Here is a 17,827-nt window from a genome sequence, read left to right as displayed (position 1 = left end):
TAAGATTAACTTCCTATAACAGACACTAAAGCACCATTATGAAATAATCTACTTCTACTGTGCCTCTATTTGTGTGTGTGTTTGCGTGTGGGCACGTGTGTGCTGAGATCTTTAAAATGCATGTGTTTCTTTTGTGGAAATGCTAATGGGAAAAGTACATCTTACCAGTCCTCTTTCTATTAGGTGCTATTAAATGGAAGATGGCATCATTGAAAACCTATAGTGTTATGTCATTAGCAAGAGTTGTCTGGTGGCCTTCTAGAGCCACACAACTACATCATTGGGTGACAGCGCTAGAAAGCTGTGGTTCTAATTTTTTTCTCCATGGGATACAAAATTGCTTATAGACATTAGGCTAGTCTGCTTCAGGGGTATGTAGTTCTATTTCTTTCTAGGTTTATTTAAGTATAATCAGCAAGAAAAACTTGTGTGTACTTAAGAATATACAACTTAGTGTTTTGACAACTGTCTGTTGTGGACATGTAACATTTCTAAGAGTAAGGCTGATATTGACTAGCATGTGAAAAATGAAAAAAACCATAAAGTTTGTTTTGGTTTATTTATGTGTCTTTATTGCTTTCTCTTTGTAAATTTTCTCTTGGTTTACACCCACCAAGTGATCCTTAAATCACAGACACCCTTGGGGAATAGGCTTCTGTTAAAAAACAGGTAAGTGACCACAGAAAGAACTGAAGATTCGAGGTTCATCATGCTCTGTGGGTCCTGGTTGCCTCTGGGTTTTCTGGCTGTTTGTGTGTTCTCCAAGTCCATAGAGCCATGGAACTGAAGACATTGATGAGTACTTGTGTGAAATTCTGCAAGACTGCCCTTTCCCTTCTTAGGGAATTTGGGGAGGAAGGTCATGCCCAAGTTGGAAGGGGTACAGTCCCAGAGTGGGGTGCGACTGTGCACTGTCCCCGACCCTGCTGTGCTCATAAGTGTGTTTTATCAACCTCACAGGGAGATCAATATTTAAGGAAAGACAGATACTCAGACAGGAAGAGAGGAGAGAGACAGAGACAGAGAGACAGAGACACAAGAGAGAAAGAGAAAGTGACAGACAGACAGACAGACAGAGTGTCTATATGTGCAGTGGGGATTAGGTAATAGAAGTTAAATGAGCTGGACATTTCAGCCAGTTCCACTCTCTCACATTATGCAAGCCTGGACTCTTCAGTCCTCTCTACCACTGATGATGGTCCCCCAGTTCCAGGATCTCACTCTCTCTCTGACATGGCAGGAAAGTCAAGGCCAAGAGAAGCCAGGGCTCTTCATACGCTGTTTACTCTCTTTGTGAGAATACTGCTCAGATGCATTTCAAAAGCTTGGGATGGCTGTGAGCACTGTGTGCCTGAGATCTTCATGGCCATCCGTCTTTGTGCGGACTGAGTTCTAACAGAGTTTTAAGAAAATACACCCCAGAAATGCAGAAGACCTTCATATTGAAAAAAATCTATGAAGAATATGTCAACTTTAAACCAAATAAGGCATTTCTAAGATGCCAGGTCAAAAGGCACAGAGAATACCAGAAAAGAATGTTTTGTTTTGTTGTACTTCATCCCATTACCATGATGCAGTTTAAAAATTTTTTAAATTAAAAGTGTCTAAGTAGGGCATTGCTTTCTTTAAAAAGCTGTCAAATATTAGATTGTCAAGAAAAATTCAAAAAAAAATAATGTTCATAAAACGTTCTGAAAATTTTTTCATAAATACCAGCCTGGAGATTCCTCTCCAGCCTTCTTGGAGACTCTGGCTGTTATTTTGATTGGTTTATGCTGATGACTGGAGATTGCACCCTAACTATTTTGTCTTGAATGGTATTTTATTTCTTTTGTTACCGATTCCTTTAAATGGCAAAAATAAAGACCTGTCTCTAACACATACACGTTAACTTGCAGAGCCTCTGTGCACCTAGTGTTAGGCTCGGGGGAAAGAGGAGGAGACCCTTCTCCTCTACTCTAGGACCTGTGGTTAGTTCTCTGACCCAAATGTAAACACAAAGAAAAAAATCAAATATAAAGCTTTGAGGCCATCACTCTTTACCTTGTAACCATCTCCTTCTCCTTGTTGGACGCATGTCCTCCGGTGCAAAGAGGCCTGCTTGCAGCAGACAAGAAGTACAGGCGATGGTTTTTGAAATACTGATCAATTAAAGGAAGAACAACCTGAGAGGAAAGAAAATAGATCTATGGAGTGGAGTATGATAGGAAGAAGAACCAAAACTCAGACAATACTATGTCTGTGCTGATTCAGTAGGTACATCTAGATCCCTTCTGTCAGCTCCATCCCATGCATGGGTGCATATGTGTATGTATGCATGTGTATATATATGCATGTATTCCTACATGTATGTATGCATGCGCACATGTGTGTATATATGCATTTGCACATGTGTGTATGTAAACATGCGTGCATGTATGCATGTGCACATGTGTGTATACATGAATTTGCATAAATATGTATGCATGCAGTGCACATGTGTGTATGTATGCATGTGTGGTATATATACATGTGCACAAGTGTATATGTATGCATGTGGACATGTGTGTATGTTTGTATGTGTGCATGTGTATGAGCATGTAGTGGGAGTGGAGTAGGATGTGCTAGGAGTTACTAGGAACAGCAATTTTCAATGGTTCAGAATTATTCTCCTTATTTTCTCAATATGAGACATATGTGATAGTGTTCATAAAATGCAGTACAGTGGCCAATGGGCTCTCAAGTTTCCTGGATTACCACACACTGAGTTGCTATTATGTGTGAGAACTGCCAAGGGTGTGGTATTGGCCCGTTCGTCCTACTGTCTACTGTGTGTGGCTGGTTGCCCCATCACTTATGCTTTGTAGATGTTGACTGGGAAATGAACATCCATTCAAAACCACACAATGGTATGTTTCTTTGCAAAGTCAAAGTCAATGCTATGTTCAAGTTTAGCCCCGCCCCCCTGGGTTGACTCTCTTCTACTCAGTGTATTTGTCTACATGTCTTGGTACATGCAATTTCCTGTTTGTGACAGATACTTCTGACTCTTCACATTCCTTACCAGAAGGCCTCAGCTCAGGGGTACTCCATTGGGTGGGTGACCTTTACTGACCTCATTAGAGAAAAATCTTATGTTCTATGCCCCTACAAGGCATTTGTATATATAATTTTGGACAGAATAACACACACTCTCTCTCTCTCTCTCTCTCTCTCTCTCTCTGCCTTTTAGGCAAAAGAAAGCAAGAAACAAGGTTGTATTTTTAGATCCATATAGTTACTTTCTGATCTCCTAAATTGGTACTTGCTCTATTTTGCTGGATAATAGTGTTTTTCTCCTACCTTGCAGCATAAAACAGTTATGCTGAATGACTAAACAATTTATATAATATCACTCTCTTGAAAGTCTTTCTAAGAGCCTGAATATACTGGCTGGCAGATAGTAGAGATTTGATCAAAACAAAAGATGAAATTAAGCCACATTAAACATCTATCATCAGCAACTAGGAGTGTTGGGTAAGTAGGCAGTTTAAAGGTGTATTCATGACACGAATATACATCATTCTGATAACTAGGTACCAAGAGGAGATTGAAAAAATGTAGTGGTTGGAAATGACTGATGTATTTCTCTAGCAGTCATCTTTCTCTCTATCTATCCTGTCAATATACCATCTATCTATCACTAACAATGTCCATCCAGGCATAAACCACATCTTTGTATGGCTGTAAGAAACTCTGAGTGGAAAGAAAAGACAAGACCTCCAGTCAAATGTGTAATTCTGAAAAATATAACCGAAGGTTGTTAATCATTCGGAGAGCAGGCCACTTGAAAATCTATCTAGCGTGGTGCTTATAGAAATTATCTGAACTATCGCCAATGCCAGTAGAAACAGCCAATAACAGTAAGCCTCCAACCTAACTGCAAGGCGATGTTAGGATACAGACACTTGTCTAAGGGCGAGAGTAATGTATCTGTGTCAGCCCCCAGGCCAGGCTACTTTCTGACACACCTGAGGAAGTAAGTGATCCTAGTGGCTGACTGATTGGTCAAAGGAAGTGATGACTTCCACAGCAATATGGAGAGCCCTTGACAAGTTCCTATGAAATAGGACCGATTAGAATGAAGGCTATGCTCTCCCTATGAACAATTTATCCTCCAAGCCTCAGCTTGTGAAAGAGCAAGACTGAGAACTGCCACAACACAGAATTTGTGACCAGAGTAACGTGTGCATGTGTGTGCATGTGCGTGTGCCTGCGTGTGTGTGTGTGTCTGCTCATTCATATGTAGCTAAGCTCATTAGCTAACAAAAAATGTACAAAATGTTAAGAAATTGAGATCCTCTATTTCCCACAAGAGAGCCACCGGAATTAGAGCTTATTCTCTTTTTTTGGCATAACTAAATGGTGTGAGGAACGTGTTGGGGAGAGCGGAGTGAGCGTGAGGTAAGTACTGACTGAGAACACCACAGACAGACCTGTGTCATGTTAGTCACGCAGTCATTTCTGAGCCAGAGAGTGTGTACTTGTACTGAGAGGAGCATTTATAGACAAGTGTATTCTAGAAGGTAGTGACGATCTGATGGGTCTAGTTTGTAAATACACAACTGAAGCAGAAACAAGGTGTGTCGTATACTGTACTTTGGCGAAGAACTTGATCTCTTGCTCGTACGGGAAATGCTCTCCTTTGCTTCTGCTGCCACCGTCTGTGGACAGAAAAAGGGGTTGTGGTCCGTGTTGCACTTCCAGCACTTTAAGAGATGTCTCCAAAACACATAGCTTAAAATGCCTTCCTACATGTATCATCCCGACAAACTGAATAGAAAACGCCAAAGTATTACGGGTTAAATTCAGCAACATGGTGAAATATACAAGTTCTTTAAAGGAACAGTCATGCACAAATTAGACAGTTGCTATGGCCAACTCGTTTGGAGAGTTATAAGTACAAAAACACCGTGGACGTGTGTGCCGGTTAGTGTTCTCCGTCAACCTGACACAGCCAAGGGTCCCTGGGAAGAGAGTTTCAACTGAACAATTGTCTAGATCAAGTTAGCCTGTGAGCATGTCTGTGGAGGACTGACAAAAGGGGATTTGCTATGAGAAACAAAACCACTTTCAGTTCCCCCAAAGGTTTACAGTGTAAAGACACAGGTCAGGAATGATCAGCCTTAGCATCCTGGCTTGGAAGGCGGTCTCCATAACCCCTTGCACGCACACAGAAGAGGTCTGTGCATGCATACACAGGAGAGGTAGTAACAGTCTAAGCAGCCCTGTCAATATGCAGGACTTTGTGTGGAACTAAAAGGTTCAGAGGTGAGCGTAAGGATCCAAATTTTATAAGGCTCCAAACGACTTGTGCTAGGAAAAAAAAAAAACAAAACCCTTTGCCATTAGAAATAGGAATGATGATATATGATTTAGCAAATCTTAGGTAAAAATTCAGAGTAAATTTTTTGGAAGACAGGTGATATTTTATGATATCAAAACAAAAAATGAATTTTGGGAGGTTTTGGGGGGTTGCTTGTTTTTTATATTTTAATCCCTCCCCTCCCCCCAATTCCCCACCCCTTCCCTGAGGATAGAACAAAGAATCCACCAAGTGCTCTACCAGTAGGTGGCATCTCTAGCCCTCTACCTGGTATGTGTGTGTGTGTGTGTGTGTGTGTGTGTGTGTGTGTGTGTGTGTGTTGTTATTGTTGTTGTTGTTTTGTTTTGTTTTGAGGCTAGCTTTCAAGACGTTATCTCGGCTGGCCTTAACCTTACTCTGTAGCCCAGGTTGGCCTTGAACTTGCAATCTTTCTGCCTCAGCTTCCCATGTAGCTGGCATTTCAAGGCCTGCACCTCCAATCTGCTAGCTTATAGATATCTTTTAAGGGACTTCCTTGTGTTGAAATATATCAAGATAGTGTTGTGTACAACCAGAACAGCAATATTTCAGGAAGAAATATCCCTTTCCACATTAAATATGTTAAGAAATATGAGAACAGAACCACAGCAGCAGAAATGAAGCTGGAATAGAAATAAAGGAAGGAAGGAAGGAAGGAAGGAAGGAAGGAAGGAGGGAAGGAGGGAGGGAGGGAAGGAGGGAGGGAGGGAGGGAAGAAGGAAGGGAGAGAGGAGGGGAGGGGGGAAACATGAAAAGTAACTGCTAATGCCCTAGCCTGCAGTTCTCTCTACCCCTGTGAAACTACCATGCAGTGGCATGAAAAGGCCTGGGAGGAAACTCTCATCACCAGAGTGTCAAATTTTCAGTATTAAAATACTGTTTTAACCCAGGTGTGATGACACGGGCCTTTAATCCCAACACTCAGGAGGCAGAAGCAGGCACATAGACCTCTTTAAATCCAAGACCAGTCTATTTAATACAGTAAACTAGTGAGCCCCTACCTCAAAAACAAAACAAACAAACAACAACAAAAAAGCCCAAGAAGCTCAAATATGAACCATCTTTAACCTGGCTGCCCCACTGCTGAAGATATTTGATTCAGAAAAAAAGAGTCATTTTGTGCCAAAAAGCCATTACTAACATATTGTAGGGGAAGCATTGGCAGCAACCAAACTTCTGTGAGTGTGTAAGTCATCCATGTGCGCTCATACAACACTGTGTGGATGTTTTAAAGTTCTCAAATTTGACCCACTCGCTAGCAACTTGTTGGCTGTTACATACTCCTGGCTGTTAGCTCTCCTTTCTACTGAGATGGACATTGTGTGGGAGCAATCCCTTCCTCTATGCTGTGGACGCTCTGGGAATAGCAAGAACCGAATGAGGAGCACCAAGACCAGCTACATACCAAACTCCAGGATGTACTGATGGGCCTCGTCCACATATCGGATCAGCTGCTGCAGGAAACTGTAGGCAAATCGCTTCTCAATGGAAGGTGTGTCCAGATCCAGGTCCTTGAACCCTCTGGAACAGCAAAAGTAAATAAAGGAGAGAGAGAGAGAGAGAGAGAGAGAGAGAGAGAGAGAGAGAGAGAGAGAGAGTGTGTGTGTGTGTGTGTGTGTGTGTGTGTGTGATAGAGAGAGCGAGATCTCAGAAGACAAAATTTTACTTTAAAGCTACACATAAAATTGAATATAATAATATTCTAACCGCTTATGACTAAAGGGGGTTTACCTAAATGGAATATTTGCATCTAGTATGAAACTAAAGCAAACGATCTCCAACTCTAAAGTGTTGCATTAGAGTTTGCTGAAATACCGGAAGGCAGCTGAATGAAAGCAAAAGGAACTAACGGAACTAACAGCTAAGAACGCTGTGTGATGGTTAAACTTGACACAACTTAGAATTCTTTGTGAGAGGAGCCTCAGTGAGGGACTATCTAGGCCAGGCTGACCTGTGGGCATGTGTGTGGTTGCCCTAAGGGATGTAAGAAAAGCCTGAAAATAAATAGCATTGCTCTCTGGCTGTGTAAAGGGAGAGGCTCTTTTGGGTCCTAATCACGTGTGCATTCATTATGCTCTGCTTTCCATGGTGTTGGAACAAAGAGCTTCAAACTACTGCCACTGACTTCTCTAAAGATGGATTGCAACCAAGAATTGGGAGATCAAATGAATCCTCTCTCCTTTAGGCTGCTTCTGTTGGGTGTTTTACCAGAAGGTGTACTTTGAATGTACTAACCAGCCCTATCCCCACCCCCACCCCCTCCCCCACCCCACACCCCTCCCACACCCCACCCCCACCCCCACCCCCAGGGTTTAATCAGACCATTGAGCTCATTTTCAGTCGGAATCCCAATGATAACTTGGAAAGAACATGAAATGGGTATCCACTTGCCTGGATACAGCATAACCACTGATCTGTAGGAACTTGAAGATGTCCTGGGCCTTTTCTCTGTCCTTGGCTTTCTCCTTGGCTGTCAGTGTGTCATAGGGCACTAGCAGGGGGTGGTTTCCTCCTCCTGAGAGAAAGAGAGAAAGAGAGGGAGACAGAGAGAGAGATCAGCAAGAAAAAAAAAATAAAGGACCATACCACACACTCTGAGATGGCACCCAGACAATGCCATGAGCCTTGCAACCAGCATCTCCAGTCTGAAAAATGCATGTTTTTGAAATATCAAGTGCTGTTTACATCTGCTGTCACCATGGAAAGAAAAAAGTCAAGGGTGTTCTTTTGTTAGACAGAGCCTTAAAGTTGAGGCATGGTAATAGTCAATAAAGCAGGCATAACTGAGGAGAGATGTTAAAGGGGTTTTTAAGGTAATGCTTCGTTTTTCTATTCCAAGGAAAAAAGAAAGGAAAAAAATCTCTTCAGTACAGAATTCTTGTGGCACCTACTAGATCATAGTATGCATATAAATACATACAAAATTGCATGCTAAGTTAAAAGCTGACCACTATTATGTTTCTAATATTTGAAAAATTAAAAGCTTTCAGCCAGTAGCTTCTAGCAATCGCCTGGATATCATTTAGAACATTCATATTATATTATACATAATATTACATATTATGTTATAGAATATGGATATTATAGAAAATAGGTTTATGAGATTTTAAAACTCATAAGAATCTTTCAGGCATGGGAGTACATACTTACATTACAGCACCTGGGAGGTGGAGACAGGAGGATGAGGAGTTGGAGTCCATCCTTAGCTATATTTCAAGTTCAAGCTCCCCTGTGCTACATGAGATTTTGTCATATTAACAAAATAAAAGGAATCATAAGTAGGGGTGAGAGCCCCTCTAGATAGCAGGAACCCACCTCGCTCTGGCTTACTGGATGTGTAGGTATGAGCGTGTTATTTGGGAAGAAAGATATGTGGCTTAACAGAGAGTCCAGGGAATAAACAAGAGTTCCCAGGATGCTACCCGAAATATACCAATGCTTGCTCTGACTTGTGAGCTTGTTCACATCAAAGTGGAGAAGAAAGAAGTGCAGGCCTAACCCTGGTCACTGAGTTTTAAGACTTTAACTCTTGCCTTCTATTCTTTTCCTCTCTCGCCATTAGCGTGTCCAGGGATTAACCCCAGGGCCTTGCGTATGCTAGGAAGTCCTGAGCTACAAGAGTCACATTTCTACCCTGGTCTCTCATTCTCCCTTAACCTTTCATACACTCCCCAAGGGCACCAAACACCAGAGTGAGCAATAATTTTTTTCTCCCTGTTTTTCTAAAGTAGATCCATTCATGTACAAATAGGTGCAATGATGATAAAAAGAAATTGGAATTAGAAGAAATAAAACTGTGCAAGTTCAATGCTGAATCACTAAGGGTTTCCAACCTTAACACACAGGGAAATCTCTCTCTCTCTCTCTCTCTCTCTCTCTCTCTCTCTCTCTCTCTCTCACACACACACACACACACATACACACAGACACACACACACATACACACACACACAAAATATGTGTACAAATTCAGGCCAAATGTATAACCGTGCAGGAAACTTTCTATGTAAATTGTATTAGCTTGAATCATACATTTATGTAAGTAAATCATGAAAAGATTTCATTAGCATATTGGTACTTTTTAAAGAGTAGAAAAGAGACTGGAGATATGACTCAGTGGTTAAGAGCACTCACTACTTTTCCAGAGGACAGCTTTGGGTCCCAGAACCCACATTACAATCACCAAATCTCCAAGTCCAGCTCTAGGGGAACTGATGCCCAATTTCTACCTCTGTGGGCACTGCATTCACACACACACACACACACACACACACACACACACACACACAAAATCAAAATGAATCTAAAAATTATTTAAAAGAAAAGAGTAAGGGGAAAAGGGCCTGTAACTCAGGAGCCAGAGGCAAAAGGAGAGTGGCAGCCTACTTTGGGGACATAGTATGTTTACAGCCAGCCTCACATCTCGCGGTAACTCTGTCTCAAATGCAAAGTTAAAAGGAAGGCTGAGAGGATAGTTCCTGGCAGCAGCTGTCCCTAAGGCACTGGCCTAGCATGCCCAAGGCTTGAGTTCAACCCCCAGCACTAACAATAAAACTAGAGAGAGTGGGGAAAGAGGAAACCCAAGCACAGGAGAGGCAGTAACACAGCTAGTGTAAACAAGAGGACTGGTGACAGGTTAGTTAGCTGTGAGGATTGTGCTTAAAGTCTTACAAATATATATACTAATAAACAAGTGTCCAGCCCCTCCATACTAATTACGGTGTTTTCAGAATAGTATAAATCCAGTCAGCATTAAGATACAAAGAGGGAGGAGGGGAAAACTAATAAATTCAAGGAATACACACTAACAGAAAAGAAATTACAGTTTCTTGGACTCTGGATGTGGGCATGCTTGAAACATTTTTGAATAATGAAGGTACAGTGAGAGGTGAGGTTTTAAGCACAAGAGAGGAATACCTCATTAGCATCCTATGCGCCAACAGTAAACTCTGTTTTTAAATAAAGGTCTCTAGGAAATACTACCTTTGGATTCCAGCTCCATTTTCTTTTTCTTGGCCCATATGTTGTGGTAGTTTTCAGCCATCATCTCCGCCATAGCCTGCAACAGACCAAATATGCAGAAGTCAACTGATAGTTCTGTGAAAGAGCACAGAGCAGTCTCCTCAGGTAGGACGCACAGACATGTCTTAAAGCAAGAGAGCAGAAATTGGTGCTGAAATGAACCTAAAATGTAGTCACACACAACCTTCTCACATTGGAAATCCGATTCCATACGGTTTTAATGATTTGACAAATTGCATGGTAAATATCTCCACACTGTGGATTTGATGGGAATAGCCTTTGCTATTTATTATACTTAAATGTGTCTTTTGTTGATTCCCCGATGAAGCTTCGAAATAACTCTGGGTGTGAACAGAAAAATAGACATAAATACAAATTTGCGTTTTAACTAAAAGTTTTATAAACCAACCTGTACCTTCTTAAATATCTAAAAGAAGATTCCAATGTAAACAAATATTTTACTTCTAGATCATTGTTTGTCTAAATTAAATGGAGGGTCTCAGAATACACATGTTATCTTTTCTGAGGCCTTGTGAATTTTGAGGGAAAAATTCTAATATTCTTGGGCTCTTTCATAGTCTATATTACAATGTCACTTCAATTGGTTCTTGCATGAGCAAGAATGGGGAGTAAACCAAACATTTGACCAGCACATTAAGTCCATATTTATATCCTTAGTTCTCTTGAAGTAACATTAATCATACTGAGATCAATGTTCTACACTGACTTGGTAATGTAAGCTCTGTGGAAGTAAGGCTTTATCTTTCATCCAAATAATTCATTCCAAAGCATACATCCTAGTGACACAGAACACACAGGGCTATGTATGGGACAAATGGAATGCAATCAACTTCCATAGATGAGCAAACTAAAATATGCATTCTTTACTATGAGCAATTAAGGTGGTCCTTAATTAAGGTGGTATTCATGGTTGATTATTAACTCTTTCTCATGTATTTTATGTTTATGTATGTTTCTCTGTGGGCACCCACAAAGGGCAGGGCACCCACAGTGTGTGTGTGTGTGTGTGTGTGTGTGTGTGTGTGTGTGTGTGTGTGTGTTGGCCCTCACAGTGACCAGAAGAGGGTACTACCTCCTCTGGAGCTGGACTTACAGACACTGAGCTGCTGAGCTCACATTGATGGAAATAAACTCAGTTCCTCCAAGGAAAGGACAAGTACTCTTAATCACCAATCCCTCTCTGTTGCCCCAAGGGAACAGCTCTAAAAAGTTGAATGGTAGCCACTTTCATCCTGAGGGGTGCTCACCAAAGCTCCCAGAGAAGACCTGAAACTTCAGAGAGTACTAGTTCTGTGGGCCCTGCAATGCTGGCATGTTACGCACGAGCCCATCTTTCCTCCTGTATTCCATGGCTCAGGCTTCCTCGAGCTTACAGTCTGGGGCCACCACAAAGTAAAATAAGGACAACTGGACAAAGCACTGTCCTGCTCTGACAGTCAATCTGATGACCCCGAAACCCACTACATGATTAAACACGCACAACAGGAGAATAGTGAACTCAGGAGAAATCTATGTCCTGGGTGGAATGGAGCAAGGTGATAGGAGGTTCCATCGTGGACTCAGGATAGGAAGTATCAAGAGCTGAAGATCTCAACACTTTAAACCACAGGGAGGTCTTGGGACTTGATTTAATGGATTCCCAAATTACATGGAAATTCCCACGTTTGCTTGTAAGACACTGCAGGTCCCTGCCCCAAACTGGTTTCAGTTGGGAAATAAAGATGCCAATAGCCAATGGCTGGACAGGTAGACTAAGGTGGGACCTTGAGATTGTACTGGCAAGGGACAGAGGAAGGAGAATTTAGAAGGTGTTGAGCCAGGAATACTGGAAGGAAATGTATGCTAGTCAGGCAGAGGATTGGAATTGCCTCACCATTAAGCTAGTCATGACATATCAAAATTAACGTGTGTGTGTGTGTGTGTGTGTGTGTGTGTGTGTGTGTATGTGTGTGTGTGTGTGTCTTTCATTCAAAAATCCAAAGAGCTCTTGGGCAGATGCAGAGTGGGACCCACCGAGAACAAAACGGTTTAGCAAACTCGCAGCTACAGGAGGCAGGAGGGATGAAAGCAGGTGAGGACTTGTGAGGACTCTTGTTATCAACTTTCGGGGTACTAAAAGGTCAGTGTATAATAACCATAAACTCTGTCGACTCATCGCATGATCACCATGAAACAACACATGCTGTAAACTGCATAGGAGAGCATTCTAGTTTGCTTTTCATAAGTGAGCTTTAGAGACTATTGAGAAAACTTGATACTTACATGCAGGTCTCTCGAGAGGGTAACGTTACTCATGTCGATAGCACGGGGGCTATACCCATGTGCAGCATCTATAGACACCTGGATGATTTGTTTAAAAAGAAAACAGTATCTCGTTAAAAACTGCAGAAAGGGCCTTCAGAAACACAATGCAAGTTTCAAAGTATGTTTTCTGAGGTAAAGACAATAAAATATCTTTAAAGCACCTTAATTTTTATTTGAGTGTTTTGCAATCACGTATGATCAAATACTTAATCATAATACCTCAGGGGGATAGACAGTCTAAAAATTTAATAATTAATAGTCAACAGTATGTGAGAAATCCCAAATATCACAATGTTTTTCCAATCTTGGTAAGCTACAAGGAACAAATAATCCTTTACAAGTATATGTGTAGGTCAGTTGTGAAGATAAACACAGATTTGAACAACTTCACCATGTAACACTTACTGGCTCACAGGGAGATCTTCAATGATCAGTGTTGCCTTATTTCTACATGTTTCCTTTCCAAAACTGGATATAAGTATTTATGTTTACAGCTATGGATTTCTGCTGCTCTCGGACAAGCTCCTTTCACAGTGGGTAACTGCTAGTATATAGATTCATGATTGATCCACTGAACCCACCACACACACACACACACACACACACACACACACATATATGGAGACAAAGAGACAGACAGACACACATATACAGAAACAGATAGACAAATACACACACAAAGTGAAGGGGGAGAGAGAGAGAGAGAGAGAGAGAGAGAGAGAGAGAGAGAGAGAGAGAGAGAGAGAGAGAGATGGCTGAGAGACTATCCCAAAAGCCAGAAGGACTATAAGAGCCAAAGGATGAGGCGGACTGAGGAAGGCTGTCTTCTAGATCTCACTTGGCCATATACACAAGAACTCTCGGCAGCTGTGGTTACCTACACAAGATCAAGTCAGCAAACATCCCAGAATGAACAGATTGAATAGATACATGACATTTTCAAATAATAATAATAAACTACAATTTTTTAAGGGGCTGGGAGGGATGGCTAGGTGCCTGCAGAAGACCAGAATTCAGTTCCCACCACCCACATTAGCACATCAGGTAGGTCAGGATTGCCAGCTCTGGGGGATCTGACACCATCTTCAGTTTTCTGTGAGCAGGTGTGCTCAGGTGTGTGGACAGGTGCACAGACGCACACACATAGACACATCAAAGTAAACCAGCAATAAAGAATACATCTGCTTGTCAACATTCAGTTTCACTGCATTCCATCCCTTATCTTAGTCTAGCCAGTGAGGAGGACATGAAGAACTCTGAGTGTTCTCACAAATCTCAACTATTATCTTATTAGAAATAAATAGTACATGATGAGGAAGAAGGAAATTCCGGTAATGAGCGTGTGAGTCAGGGAGAAGTAAAAAAGCTAATCATTCTTTTAGATCTCTGGCTCTGGTTCTCTCTCTCTCTCTCTCTCTGTATGTACGTGTGTGTGTGTGTGTGTGTGTGTGTGTGTGTGTGCGCGCGTGCGTGCACGTGCACACATGTGTGGGTGTGTTTCTATGTGTTCAGTAAGTGCATAAAACTTCATTGATGTGAAAGTGTACAATCAAATATGACTCCACGGCTTCCTAACTACATCTGAGTGTAGAGATGCCAAGCTGAGCACGAGCATGCGAGCATGCGAACATGCTTGCATTCATTTCTCTGCTCTTGACTGCTGGTATGAGGTGACTGTCTCTCAGCTTCCTGTTCTGACTTCCACAGCGATTGCCTGCAACCTTGAACTGTGAGCTGGGATGGCCGTTTCTCTTCTGAGTCCTTTTGTGTCAATATATCCCATCACAGTGACAGAACTAAAATAGATCATGGTGACAGGACTGAAATGGATCGATTACCTTCCACAATCAGCCGCTCTTCTCTCCCCAATCATTGTCCTCTTGCACAAGCAACTGATGATATCTTACATTGCAAGTGATATCTTGCTTGTATCTAACAAGACAACCTACATGCTCTAAGCCAAGTCACCTGCCACTTTCAAAATTATGTTTGCTACCTGTACTATGGAGCTCACACTAAAACAGAGCCTAGCTCAAAGGCAGGTGTGGCTTAGACAATGATAGCAGCTCCTCGGCACAGGACTGGGCACACACACATAAATGCTCAAGAACATTGGCTAAGAGCTACTCCTACTGCTGGCCCATCACCGACTACCTTCACCACAGCTCTGAGCAGTGAGCACAACCAGACTAGGAGCATCTTTGGGAGTCATGACTCAGCTATCTTAGTGATGGCAACCAATTAACCATTGTCTCTTTGCCATCCCCAGAATTCCTGAGCTCTTTTGCTTACTCAACAAAACTATTATCTTTCAAACACACCCTAGAATCCATGTCAATCATACCTGTTACTACCACTCCTACATTTCGTGGCCATTTCTCTCAAAACTCTACCCATTCTCTTTCTATAATTTCATCGGACCTGAACATGTGCTCTCTTGAAGTCAGGAAAGTTGATGTTAACTGCGAGCTTATTAGCAAGGGGTGGTCTTGGGTAAAATTTTAACTAATCTTGAGTACTTTAGAAAAGTTGGTACTACCTTTTGTTTGTTCATTTGAGACAGTGGGTCTTCCTCAGCTCACTGTGTAGCCAAAGATGCTCTTGAACTCCTGATCCTATGCCTCTGTCTCCCAAATGCTAATGTTACAGACATGGATCTCCATTCCTGTATTTATACAGTACCAGGAACTGAACCCAGGGCTTTGTAAATGTGAAATAAGTACCCTATCAATTAAGCTACACCCAGACCTTATTATTAATGCTATCTTTGTAATTATTGTTTGAAATAGAGTCTTGTCTACATTTCCAAGGTTGGCTTCAAACCTCTAGGACTGAATGAAATTGCTGTAGCCTCTCCAATAGCCAAGTTACCACCAAGATCAGTTTACATTATTTTTAGAAATGGGAACATGGCTCAAGGTCAGGGTGCTTGACTAACATGCATGAAGACTTGAGTAGAATCTCTAATATGGGCAAATGCGTGTGTGTGTGTGTGTGTGTGTGTGTGTGTGTGTGTGTGTGTGTGTATGTTATGTCTGTGTATGTATGTATGTGTGCATTTATATGTGTGTATATGATTAAATGACACAAGTAATTCATTTGTTGCCATGATTCTCACCTGGCTAGTCTGAGAAATGCGCCGAGTCCGGTTATAAAGGGCCATACTGTCTCCCTCCCGTGTCCTCTCAATTCTCCAACCCCAAGCCAGCATCGTTTTTAAAGACTCCTTGATTGGCCAACGATAAATTTCTTTTTCCTAGAGGAAAAAAATATATCAAGCATTAGTGGTATCATGAACCCAAGATGAAAATTCAAATATTTAATGGTTTGTTCTGAAACAGACTGCTTTCATTAAAAAAACAATTATGACTGGATTCTTATAAATAAAACAGAAAATAAAAAATATTCAAGGGAAATGCCAAAAGCTGAAATGTTACCCAACTAGGACTGGTAAGGAGAGAGTCGACTCTCACAAGCTGTCCTCAGGTATGCACATACAAATACACATAAAAAGTATTAAAGAACTAATAAAACACATAACAAAAATCTTCCAAAACATAATACTTTATAAAGTTAAGGGGGGGGGGGAATCACCTTTTCAGATAAGAGTTTATATGGCTTCATTAGTGGCTGGATCTTAGAAGAGTCTGAATATATTTCCCCATAAATCCATCCATTCGCCAACTAAAACAAACAAAATGTTAAAAATAGTGTTATATATATGGATTTTGGTGACTTTAGGTGTGCATGTGTTTAGAACCTGTTTTGTAAAAATAACCCTGAAGATTAAGTTGGATTTAGAAAATGATGAAGACCTAGTGTTTGTTTTGGTATGGCTGGGGACTGAAGTCAGGGCTTTATATGAATCTACCACTGGGCTACATTCCCAGGACTCTGCACTTTTTGCCTTGAACTCACTCAGTATCCCAAGGCCTTGGAATTAAAGTTGTCCTGCCTCAGATGCCCAACTACCTGGAATTAAAAGCCTGCACCATCGTGACCTGGCTGAGGTCTGAATTTATCTAACTTAATTCAGAGTTTCACTCTTAGTATTACACTCAGTAGCCTCTTGGAATGAATTCCTTTGGCCAGAGATTAAATATACCCTGTTTTACTACACCCATGCCCAATGCTTAGTCCCCAACAATGAGGCTATAGGGACCAAAGAATGACAACTATTTATTCTGACACGTCTTAAGCCCCAACCTATGATGTATGCATGCCTATGAAAAATTTGTTTAAAATATGTAAATCAGGAAGACCTCAGAATAACATTTCCTATTCACTTATTTCTGTATCTCTCTACCAATGGATTCATCTTCTGATAATTTGACCATTCTGGATTAGCATCCTTTGCCTATACCACCATCAGATCTCAGAAATGAGGTAGCTACACTGGACCTGTTCAGGACTTCCCTCCCAAGGAATCTCAGCCCCAGCCCAGCCACCTAGTGTTCAAAGGAGTCACTATATCAACGTGACTCTTGAGTGGCCTTCCTGAGTTAACTTCTACAACAAAGAATCACACCAGATATCATAGAAACAGAAAAGTATTTCTATGAGAAAGGAAGAGATGTGTGGTCTTAGCACAATGGGGAACAGAGCATGAGACTGTGCTGGTTAGTTCTTGTCAACTTGACACAAACCAGGGTCACCAAGAAAGGGGATCTTCCTTCTCAGCTAAAGATCTTGACAGGCTGAAGTGCACATGTTGGGGAATTTTCTTCATTACTGATTCATGTGGGAGGGCCCAGTTCACTGTCTGTGGTGTCATCCCCGGGCAGGTGCTCCTGGCTTGTATAAAAAAGCAAACTGAGCAAGTGTTCCTCCATGGTTCCTGCCTCTGCTCCTGCTTAAATTCCTTCCTGTCTCCTCTCAGTGGTCAACTATGATCAGGATATATAGGTCAAGTAAACCCCTTCCTTCCCATGTTGCTTCCGGTCATGGTGCTTACCGAAGCAATAGACATCACACTAGGAAAGGGACTTGCCATACCACTGGCTTATCTCCAGACATGAGCATCCTTTGAGTCATTCACTGTCTGCTTTTCACTTGCAGGCTGCACATGTATATGTTGGGTTGTTGTACCGTGTCAACTCGATTTCTCTGTCAAAGTGA

General features: G+C 41.6%; 1 protein-coding gene across 4 annotated transcripts in view; it reads right to left on the bottom strand.

Moving 5' to 3' along the window:
• The window catches only part of Ryr2 (ryanodine receptor 2), a 593,362-nt gene that overhangs the window by 135,827 nt on the left and 439,708 nt on the right, over positions 1–17,827 (bottom strand). For all 4 annotated transcript variants that reach the window (XM_087591546.1, NM_032078.3, NM_001191043.3 and 1 more), the window contains 8 exon segments: positions 16,304–16,393; positions 15,828–15,965; positions 12,668–12,745; positions 10,346–10,421; positions 7,754–7,877; positions 6,768–6,883; positions 4,618–4,682; positions 2,044–2,165 (listed from right to left, as the gene is read on the bottom strand). In XM_087591546.1, the coding sequence (XP_087447672.1) occupies positions 2,044–2,165; positions 4,618–4,682; positions 6,768–6,883; positions 7,754–7,877; positions 10,346–10,421; positions 12,668–12,745; positions 15,828–15,965; positions 16,304–16,393 (809 nt within the window).

The sequence above is a fragment of the Rattus norvegicus genome, chromosome 17 (assembly GCF_021556685.1).
Source record: "Rattus norvegicus strain SHRSP/BbbUtx chromosome 17, alternate assembly SHRSP_T2T, whole genome shotgun sequence".
NCBI classification, from domain to species: domain Eukaryota; kingdom Metazoa; phylum Chordata; class Mammalia; order Rodentia; family Muridae; genus Rattus; species Rattus norvegicus.
The sequence above is the reverse complement of the archived record's forward strand: the minus strand, read 5'-3'. Positions and strand labels throughout refer to the sequence as shown.